We start from the raw sequence: 11,490 nt of genomic DNA, 5'->3' as shown, positions 1-11,490 counted from the left end.
TATATATATATATAATTATCATCTTATAGTGAATATTTGAATCATGATAAACCATAACATATCATTATTATATCTTAGATTAGATAAATTTAAAAATATTTTGAAATAACTTTTTTTCTGTCAGCAAAAAGAAAGAAATTGCATTAAGAAAGCACAAGGAGTGCTAACATGACAACCCATCAACATTTAGCAATACAAGAAAAATGATTCACATACCAATTAGAAAAAATAATGTTCTTATTATCTATTGCAGAATAAAACTACAACAAAGACCTAAGTTTAATCAACTCCATAATTGTAGAAAAACTATACTCCTTACCATTAAAGATGAAGTCATTTATCATTAACCACATCGACCACATCACAACACACCAAAACATACACCAAGGCTAAAATTCTTTCTTCTTCTTCTAAACATTATTGGAAGCTTAAAAATATCACAACACTTATTATGAAGATTAACTTTAAACTCAACTCAATCATAAAAACCTTTCCAAACTGCAGTAGAGAATTCACACAATAAAAAGAGGTGATCTAATGCCTCCTCCTCCTTAGCACAAAAGAGACACTCCATATCCATTTGATTTGATAGAATAGATCTTCTCTTAAGTTCAGATTTGGTTGCAATTTTACCCCTCAACAACTTTCACGCAAAACAAGAAATTTTTTTATGTAACCAAGTAATCCAAAGTTCTAAACACTATTTTGGGATTACTTTATCTTTTATGATTTGTTTCCTTACTTAGTTAGGAGTCTAGTATTATTATAAATAATAGTATATTTGTCTTCCGCATTTTCCTTCAGTTGAATCTAACTCAAAGACCACATAAGCTCTTCAAACATAAGTTTTTCTATTCGAAAGGTTCTATTCTCTAAGATAGCTACCAAGTCCACAACCCTACCCTTCAAACACCTAAATGACCCACCCGAACCCCTTTATCAGAACATGGGGTATAATGCCTCAGAAAAGAATCCTTCGAATGACCTACTCCAACCCAAAAATCCACCTAAAGCCTAGTATGTCTCTCATCCCCCACTTGTTTTTTAAAACCCCCTGAATGTTCCCCCTATCACCAACTGACCCTCCCATCACCCTCTTCAAATCCCTCCACCAAAGAGACTTTGAAGACCTACCTAAATCATCCTCACTTCAATTTGAAGAAATCTGAACACCATATTTGGAGCCCAAAACTTTAGACCAAAGTGACTCGCTCTCATATAACAACCTCCACCTTCATTTACCAAGGAGGGCAAGATTGAAAGACTCAATATCCTTGATTCCCAGACAATCCCTATCGCAATCCTTAAAAACTGAATCCCATTTGACCAAGGGAATTTTCCTATGAGCACCAACATCGCCCCATACAAATCACTATGAATTTTAATCATCTCCTTTATAACATACTGAGGGGCTCTGTAGAAAGATAGAAGATAGACATGCAACGTATTAAGCACTACATTAATTAGCACCACACAACCACTGAAAGAGAAGAAGCAACCTTCCCACAAAGCTAACCTGTTAGACATGTTGGAAAACATCTCTTTCCATACCTCATTTCTCCTATAATTAGCACCACCAGAATCCCCAAAAATTTTATAGGCCAAGACCCCTTTTTACATTATAATTACTCAACCATACCATCTAAAAAACTTGAATGAATGTTAACACTAGATAAACTACAATTGTTGAAGTTAACCTTAAGACCAAAACAAACTTCAAAAAGTCTTAGAATATACTTCATAGCAATCACATTTTGCACAGAAGAATTCCCAATAATGATCGCATCATTCACATATTGAAGCAGGTTAACCTCAATTTTCTCCCTACCAACCTCATATTCATCTAACTTATGATGCGAAACCGCCTACTTCATAAGCCCAGTAAGGCCCTCTACAACAATCGGGAATAAAAAAGGGATAAGAGGTCACCTTGTCTAATGCCACGCGACATTTTGATTTGCCTCGTAGGACTACCATTATCCATAACTGAGAAATTTTTTGAAGAAACACACTCCGCCATCTATTGTCTCCACTGACTATAGAAGCCCATATTATCCATCATTTATCAAGGAAGCTCCACCTGACTGAATCATATGCCTTAGCGAAGTCTATTTTAAAAATACTACACTTCTTCTTATTTCTCCTTGTGTCATCAACAATCTCGTTAAGGACCAACACTCCATTTAGAATTTGTCTTCGTTTGATGAAATTCGACTAGTTGTCACAGATCACACTATCCATCACCCTCTTAAGGCGATTAGCAAGAACCTTAGAGATAATCTTGTATATGCACCTTATCAAAGAGTTCGGTCTATACTCTTCCAAAAACAAAGGATTCACCTTCTTCAGAATAAGGCACACAAAAGACTTGTTCACACTAGCCACAATTCTACTATTCTTATGAAAGTCCTTGAAAATACCAAGAATGTCTTCTCGCAACAGGTCCCAAAATTCCTTGATAAATGTAAAGTTGTAACCACATAGTCCTGGACTTTTATTATTGCCACAGTCCCAAACAACCTCCTTGACTTCTGCTTCTGAGAAAATCGAGCTAAGAAACTCATTCCCGGATTCGGAAATCCTTTTAAACTAAATCCCACCAATAAAGGTCGTTGTCAACTATCTTTAGAAAAAGAACTCTAATAATGTCATCTAATACCCTCCTTCACCTCTAAAACATCCTCAACCCAAGAACCATTAAGTCATTAAGGGAGTTCATATTCCTCATAGATTTCAAAATACTATGAAAGTATTTAGAATTAGAATCCCCTTCTTGAATCCACTTATATCTAGATTTTTGGAAAGTGGTCATGTCTCTCAAGTGAGCAAATCTCCAAAAACCTAAAAGGTTTTGGACCCCAATCTTGAATGCGACATTCTAGAGTGATAGGACAATGATCAAAAATCGAACGCTGAAGACTCTTTTGAGTAAGGCTCGACCATTTATCTCTCCACTCCTTAGAGAAAAGAAATCTATCCAATCTACTCATTGTATTTCTACCAGGCATATACCAAGTATACCTTCACTCACAAAGAAGAATGTCAACCACTTCCATGTAAGATATGAAGGATTGGAAGTCAAGAATTTCCTTACCCAACCATGGCTGCTTGAACCTTTCCTTTCAACACAACTTATGACTACATTAAAATCACCTACTAGACACAACGTGTTATTCTGAATAGAATTCTTCCAATGCACCAACTTCCGCTAGAGTTGAGACTTGACATTATTATAGCAAGGAGCATAAATGATAACAATATGACAAGGAATCACATCGTTAACCCAAACACCAGATACGCCCAAGAAGCCCGAACCACCAAACGAACTCACAAAAGAAAATTCTTCAGATCTCCAAATACTAATAACCATGTCTGAAATACCCACTGAAGATTGAAAACTCCAATCAAAATCAGAGTCAACCCAAAGGCACTTACACAAATCTCGAGTAACAATCTCCATCTTTAATTATTGAATATACAAAAAGTCGACCTTCTTTTTAATCAAATTCCTAATCTCCTTCTTTTTCACCAACTCCACAATCCTCTCATATTAATCTAGAGAATTTTCCTGATAATGCTTCTGAATTTCTCCTACTAACCTTGCACTTTCTTGCTAACGCTTGTCTAGTTACCAATTCCATACAGGGAAGATGTTTGATAGTGTTGTCAATACCACTGGGAGCCACCACACCAATTTCAGAGCCAAACTTCCAAATTTCATGTGCTTTTCAAGAGATGATTGTCACAATTGATATTAATTTGAAAATCAACAATGTTCCCACCCTTAAAAATATTTTAAGTCTCTCCTTTTCTCAAGCAAATACTTTTTAGTCTCATTTTTTAACCTTTATGTTTCCTACACTTTGTATCTATGCCTCAAGAACCTTAGTCTGTTCGGGCTGGTCACAAACTTCCAATATCTCTTTCTGAACCTCCCCAGCCAATTCACCCACGGACTCCCCACCTAAATTAGAATTACGCACAAAACTAAAAAGTGGTTGAAGCAATGTTATCGAACCCTCCTGCTTTCCCTACCTCTTCCTCGCTTGTGATATTCAATTCTAAAGTTTAAATTCAGTGATGTGATAACAACCCGGTAGAACCATTCGGATTTGAAAACAGCTCTGGTTTGTAATCTTAATTGGATAAGGCGTTTGATCGCTTTGAACCGGAGAAATTTTGGTTCAACTATGTTAAATTCGGTTGAATCGCAATAACCAGATAAGTTAATCGAATGATTCACTTAAAATTTCAATACAATAGAACACTACTCTAATGTTTTGTTTTGTTTTACTCCAAACCAAAAAAGATGAAAATATATTATTTCAATATAATTATTAATTATATAAAAATTTGTATTTATATATAACTATATATTTTATAGATAAAAATGATAAATGATATAATGTCCGACTTGGGTTTTACGAAAGTTTAAACATGTAGATTACATTCTATAGATGAATATTTTTACAAACCTGATGCCATGACCAGGGCCACATATAACTTGGCTAACTTTCAAGAATTGTGTGCCACCCTTGATAGCTATGCAATCGTCACCTGTACATGTCATACAATTATTCATGCAACCCATTGATCAAAATCGTATAATCTAAGTTAGATGGAAATTAAATAAAAGTAATTTTAATGTTTGTGTAAAGTTTACCAGTTGCAATAATAGAGTCATGGATGTTAACCCTAACTGAATTTGAGATGTCAATTCCATCAGTGTTAAGACTGTGTTCAGGTGATTTTATGTTAACATGTGAGATAGTAACATCTTTGCTATGCACTACAAAAATATGTGATCCTGGACCATTTATATGGGTGAGTCCACTTATTTGAAGACCATCACATCTTTCAAATAAAAGTGCCTGCAAATTAAATCCAATGGAGAATATAACATTGTTTATTATTAGGGGAAAGTTGAAAAACATCTATTCCCTAATTTGTATTTTGTACAACTTAATACTTAATTTAAAAAAGTGTATATAGGATATAAACTCTAATTTGGATGTGAAATGGTTCATCTCATAAATTGAGTTTGATGTGTGATTTAGTCCCTAGATTTCAACATTACAATATAGAAAAAAGATCATAGTTTTTGCTTTGAACATGATATTTTAACTCCAAATTTCAACATTTTATACACTGAAGAACCACCTCACATTAGTTCATGTCTTTTTTACACATTTTTTAATTTTAATAAATTAATCCGTATATCATGCAAAATTATATGGACTTTTCTCTTCATTTATCCAAATAAATTCATGCTCCACAATTGTACATGTTATTATCATTTACTTTTATTTTTAATGAGAACTTTTTTTGTAAATGAAAGGGAAAATTTTCTAACCGTTGGTATTCCAGTGCATCCTTGAGTAAGCTGCAAGTTTGAAAATCAAGTAAAGTTAGATGCTTAATCTTACAGATATTTAAGCACAACACCAAGAATTAAATTGCTAATAAAAATGTTTAGGAAATAACTAACAAATATTTCATTATTTGATGTAAGTACAACACATTATGTAAATATTTATGTTATTACATTTTTCCACCAAGCTTTTCCTTCACCATTTATCACTCCAGATCCATCAATTGTCATGCTACTTATGCCTAGGAAATGAAGCCATCGTCTTGAACATACTCTCCACTCATTTCTCTCCGGAGCATGTAGGTTTCCCAAAATCTGCATCCACAAAGCAATTGAAGTTACTCTCGTATCAAAAGTAATTAAGCCTATAATAAAGTGTGTTTGGTTCCATTTTTTTAGTGTAGGGTATTTGTCACACCGTAGATATGGAATTAATTGTTTTCGAGTATTGATTGTCTTTTCTAATAAGTTTGTTTCTATGAACCAAATAATTTATTATTGATTTAATAGATACTTGAGGATTTCGTGTGGAACTTTAATTTATATTATTAGACCAACTATTACTACTATATTTAAAGCTTTTAAAATCATATTAGAAAACTTAAATTTAGTTTGAAAATATTTTTTGACAATTTTATAACAAAATATATTTTAGATTAAAATCTTGCTATGCCCAAAAATGTGATCAAATGTAACTTTTGTATAAGTTTACTTACCAATTTTACAATCAAATTTCTTACAAACTTAATTTTAGAATAGAACTATTTCAATATAAATCATTTCACTTTAAAGTCAAGGCAAATGAATTATGTAAAATTAAGATAATTCAAAATCATGGTTTTCAAACACCACTCCATTGACATAGATGTATCAAGTATGCACCCAAAACATACGAGTATATTTACTTTGAGATAAAATATCTCCATTAATTCATCTTATTAATTGGTCATATGCAAATTGGAGTATTAATATGGATAGGAATGACAATCCGTACCCATCATATCAGGTCGGCTTGGATTTTTGGACTAATGAGTAATTGAGATTAAAGATTTGAAACTCATTGATGAACGGGTTCGGATTTGGGTAATGTGTGCCCAAAAGCATAGATTCATGGAGTCACAATTCCTTCCTAAATTATTATATATATATATATATATATAGTAACATAATTATAGTGGTATCCTAATTATAATGATGTTATATTATTAACTCATAACTTTAATATTTTACTAATTCATAATTGTGATTATAATATTAAACAGTGTTGTTATGTTATTAAAGAATTATTATTAAAAATTGGTTTTTATGTTTGTTTCAATAAGAAGAGTTGTGTTGAATAATGTTTTATATTTTTTTTGTTTTTTATTGTCTATATAATATATAGGGTTATTAGAAAAGACAAATAATTGCATAAGTTATTCACAATTATTTTTAATATTTTCTAAATTTCTAGGTACTAAAGGATTTGTTGGATACTCAAGAACTCACGGAAAACAAACCCAAGAGTATCTATATGGGTTCAGGGCATATCCATGTCTAAAAATGATTAACAATGTAGGTCCAAGTAATCCACTACCTAACCTAGACCCTAAATATGGAGGACCTAATTGTATTCTGGATTTTATTAACATTGGTCCTAGAAATCAAGGATAAGAAGTTAAAATATACATTGGAAACTAAATTCACTTAAATTCCTTGTATTATCAAGTTAACTTTGTAATAATTTCCACAAAAGTTCCAGTACAAGAAAGAGGGTACATAATCAAAAGGTGTCTGGTTCAAAATAAAAATCTCATGAATTTAAATGTTTTAATTTGTACCTGAATATGCACTTGGTTTGATTGGCAGGGACCCTTGAATCTTATTTGACGCACAAAAAATGTATACCCAGCTGGTACCACAAGCTTTGGTATAGTGTCTTTTTGAGTTGCTCCACATAAAGCTTTCCATGCTTTCATAAAAGCCTATTCAAAATATGTAATATTTATGTTAACTTAAGTTTCTTAAACATAATAAAAGATAAATTAGTTGAAAAATTAAACCAAAAAATGGAAAGACAAATAATTGGAGTTTACAAGAGGCCTCATGGTTAAAAAACCAGTCGCAATTGTGCCCAAAAATTAATCTCACAAACAGCAATCTCTACTACACCAGACAAGAGATATAATGAATAGGGAGGCATAAGGGTTTAAGAAATTGAATAAGTTGTGAGTTCGAGTCTCATCATAACAGTTACTAACATACTAAGATTGTCGACAAGAAAAGAGATATATAGAATAAATAGACCTTATATTCTTGTGACCATGTGGCAACCAAATAATGATCAAATAGTTGAAATTACAAATATTGTATTTAAACTACTAAATTCACCTGTAGCCCGAAAGAAAAAATGTTGATTTCAAGAGGATGTTGTTTGAGTAATACAAGATCCTACTAGATTCACATAATGACTAAAATGTTAAAGTTTTGATTCTTAAGAACGACATTTATTAAGATACAATCAAATATCTCGAAATGGATACTTGATTAATGGTGAAGATAGAAGACTTAAGGACTGGAGTGCAGGAGGTTGTGGTGGGTTTGAGTTCCACTATCAACAAAAAATTGGAGTTATAAGGTGGTTTGATGGTTAGGGTGAAGGAGATTGAAGGTGGAGTCTCATCCACAACGAAATACTAACAACTAACATTCTAACAATTGTCGATAAAAAAAGTATTAGTTCTTTATCTTATTGGAAACTATTCGTAATACAAAAAAAAGAAATAAAACAAAACAACGGAGAATTATTGGGCCAGCATAAAAAATAGTAATTTAGATGACAAATTTAATAATTTTGTAAATGAAAAATGAATGAAATAAAGTTAGAAAGAAAGAGGAAAAAAAAAGGAAAAACATATACTTGGGTATCATCAGATTGGTCATCTCCTTTGGCACCATAAGCAAGCACATCAAAACTACTCTCCCCATTTCCAACCCACAAGTTGCATGTGATAGTAGAACATATCAGCAAACCAATTATAAGCAAAATCTACATAATAAAGATACCATAAGTTAATTTAGCTATGAAGATTAAAAAAATAGAAATAAAAAAATTTATTTGCAAACAAAAGAATATTAGCATAGGAGAACTTTGTGAGCAAAAGGTTGGATCTTTGATGGGTGGAAGATAGGGGCGGTCCGCGGTGGTGCAGGCCACATGTGACGGTGGAGTGCACGGTGGGGAGATTCGGAGACAGGAAGCTGGCTGCGGTGGTTCTGAAGCCGTTGGTGGCAGTTTGTGGTAGTTGACTCAGGAGAATGATGGTTGTGTTGTAAGGCTTCTTCTCCTATTTATTTCTCAGTTGATGAAGAAAGGGTGTTAAGATCAAAACTTTATGTCATTACATGTCTCAAGGTGTGAGGATTAGTCCAAAATCTATAATAGTGTAATACATTGATTCCAATTGGACCAATTACCATAGAAAGTGTAAGAAAACATTTTTCGAACAGTAATATATCATATACTATTGTAGGTGCAACAAAAGCAATTATTACCACTACAAGCAATCGAACAAAGTGCTAAGAATAAGTAGAAAATAATAAGGTAATTGAATTTATTAATGGAGTTCAGTCAATTGTATCTATATTTTTAATAACATTGATGAGCAACTATCAATATAGTATTAGAGATTAAGAATATTATAAGCTCAAAGGTATCTATAAGTACAAATATCATGTAGTATTTTTAATTGGTGCATGTTATAACAGGAAACTTGAGTACAATATAAATGACAATAATGTCCTGAAGTTTCTAGACAATATATGTTATATCTATCTTAATATAATCACACAAACTAATTAAATATTACGTAGTGTCACGTTTCAACAGTAACTCCTCTTTCATGCTCAAATTTCATTTACTCGTGCTTTGTCTATTTTACCTATATTCGTTATTAATTTTGACTCTGCAGACAATGTATCTCATGCATCTTGATTCACGAGATTTTGTCTTATATGATTGGTTGCTTATGCATGCATGGCATATTTCAGTTTTGTTTGTTTATTTCTTTTTTCCTTTCATGGATTTTTTATCAAGATTAATGGTTTTGGTCTTTCATCAGTATCTCACATCACATGCATAATCATGGAACTAACTCCCACATCAGAGGTAATAATGTACTCAAATCATGTTAGATGACGAGATTGAGATCTTATGTAAGATTGGAAGGGATAGATAAAAATGTAAAGTATATGATTGTAATACGGATCGTAAAATCCTACTAAATATTAGTTTTTGTAGACATACATATACACAAAATAATAAAAACTTCAGTTTTAAAACTTGAATTTCCAACATCAAAATATATGCATACAAAAGTATTAGGTCTCACATAATTGCAAAACTAACATGTTAACACAATCAACTAAAGTGTTTGATAGCAAACAACAACAACAAGTATGAAAGCCTAATATTATATTACATACATATAATATATAGTATAATATGTATGTAAAAATATCATGCAGCTACACCTTGTTTTATGTGGAAATATCATGTTTTATGTAGGCTACAAGTATATTATAATAGTATGTATATCGAAAGTGGAACAAAAGTAAATTTGAGGGCTGATTGTGACTTGTACAAAACAAAATTTAACAAAAGCATAACACAACAAAGGCACATAAAAAGAAGAGAGAGAACATAACAAAGGCAAACACGGTGAATACCATTTTTCTCGCATTAAACATTATAACATAAAAGAGAGAAAGAACATCAATTTAGAGAGAATAAGGAAAGCAAATATGTTGAAGATGAAGATGATAATAAGGAAACTTGAAAATGAAATCTTGTGAGCTTTTGGTTGTAGTTGTAGCGTCTATTTCTACTTTTATTTTGGTTATGATATGTTTGTTATCTTGCAATTTTGGGTTTAGAAGAATTTTGGGTAGCTCAAATGATTTTGGGTCATGGGTTTCCCCTTCTATATGGGTTTAGAAGATGGAAATTTTGTAATTAAGGATTTTTGGCATAAAAACAGAAAATCACAACAAGACAATAATTTTACAATCCTACGATCTTCCTCAGCGATCTCATCGGCGTTGGTGAGATTGTACTCAGAGTGGGCACGCTACTCGCTACCTCTTGGAAACTCGTAAGATCTACTAATCCTATGAGTTAAATTGCGATCTTAACTACTATCATGTCGACTATCTAGCATAATCAGAAACCTAAACTAGGTCATCTACCTACAACGTCCACGTAGATAACTAGTTAACTTAAAGGAATAAGGATTCTCAATTCAATCACAATTTTATCATCCCATTATAGTGTGTGACTTCACTTCAAAGTTTCTAAAACCTAAGTTGTAAATATGCTTGAATTCACATCATGTTAAACAAGCCTGAAATTCAGAAAAAGAAAGCAAATATTAGACATAGAAAATGCAGAAAAACCAGAAACATAACATTACCTCAGCAAGGTTGGCTCTCACTGAGGTTTTGTGTCTTCTGGAGCACAAATTGCTCATTCTCCACTTTCTTTCTCACTTTCTGCTACATTTCTCATATGGCTATCAATACCTCTTCAAATCAACATATAGAACTAACATAGGATTCATCTTCACATTTCTACGTTTGTCCTTCAAAAGGCCCTACTACCATCATACAAATATTCTAATTGCATTGATAATTGGTAAAATGTTAGTAATTCTCGTTGAAACGAAGTGAGGATACATAACTTGGTAGAGAAGCTATACAAGCAAATTCAAAGCTTGCTTGAGAAGACACACGAGGCAAATCCAGGCCAAGGAAGTTAGTGAAAATTAGTTAGATTGTAGAAAACAGTTAGAGAACTGATATCTACATTTAAGAACATTCATTCAATGAAGAATGAAGTGAATATTCTCTCGAGAAAAATGTTCACTTTCCCTTGTATCTTCAAACCTTGAAGATCATAATAATGTAATTGGAAGTGACACAAATCACAAAGTATGACAGTGAAGACATGCAGTGGAGCATTCTTGGTGTTTATGGTTGAACAACATTTACTAGAACTTGTTTTTTGAAAAGGTTACGCTTATTTAGTAGGAGTTAATGAAAGAGTGGGAATAAATTGAAAATCGTATATAAAAACGAGTGAT

General features: G+C 32.3%; 1 protein-coding gene across 3 annotated transcripts in view; it reads right to left on the bottom strand.

The window, feature by feature from the left end:
- Positions 1–8,837, bottom strand: part of LOC109357857 (probable polygalacturonase At3g15720) — a 10,181-nt gene extending 1,344 nt beyond the window's left edge. For 2 of the 3 annotated variants that reach the window (XR_002108893.1, XM_019601913.1), the window contains exons 1-7: positions 8,501–8,837; positions 8,271–8,399; positions 7,192–7,335; positions 5,546–5,686; positions 5,354–5,383; positions 4,664–4,871; positions 4,476–4,557 (exon numbers count right to left, since the gene is read on the bottom strand). Coding sequence is in view for 2 of the 3 variants with exons in the window: in XM_019601913.1 (XP_019457458.1) it covers positions 4,476–4,557; positions 4,664–4,871; positions 5,354–5,383; positions 5,546–5,686; positions 7,192–7,335; positions 8,271–8,399; positions 8,501–8,569 (803 nt within the window). In the remaining variant the exon portion in view is untranslated. The remainder of the gene's footprint in view (positions 1–4,475; positions 4,558–4,663; positions 4,872–5,353; positions 5,384–5,545; positions 5,687–7,191; positions 7,336–8,270; positions 8,400–8,500) is intronic. The other variant, XM_019601914.1, reaches the window with a different exon arrangement.

This window comes from Lupinus angustifolius, chromosome LG10 (genome assembly GCF_001865875.1).
Source record: "Lupinus angustifolius cultivar Tanjil chromosome LG10, LupAngTanjil_v1.0, whole genome shotgun sequence".
Taxonomy (NCBI): domain Eukaryota; kingdom Viridiplantae; phylum Streptophyta; class Magnoliopsida; order Fabales; family Fabaceae; genus Lupinus; species Lupinus angustifolius.
Note: the sequence above shows the minus strand (reverse complement) of the source record. Positions and strands in the feature narration are given on the sequence as shown.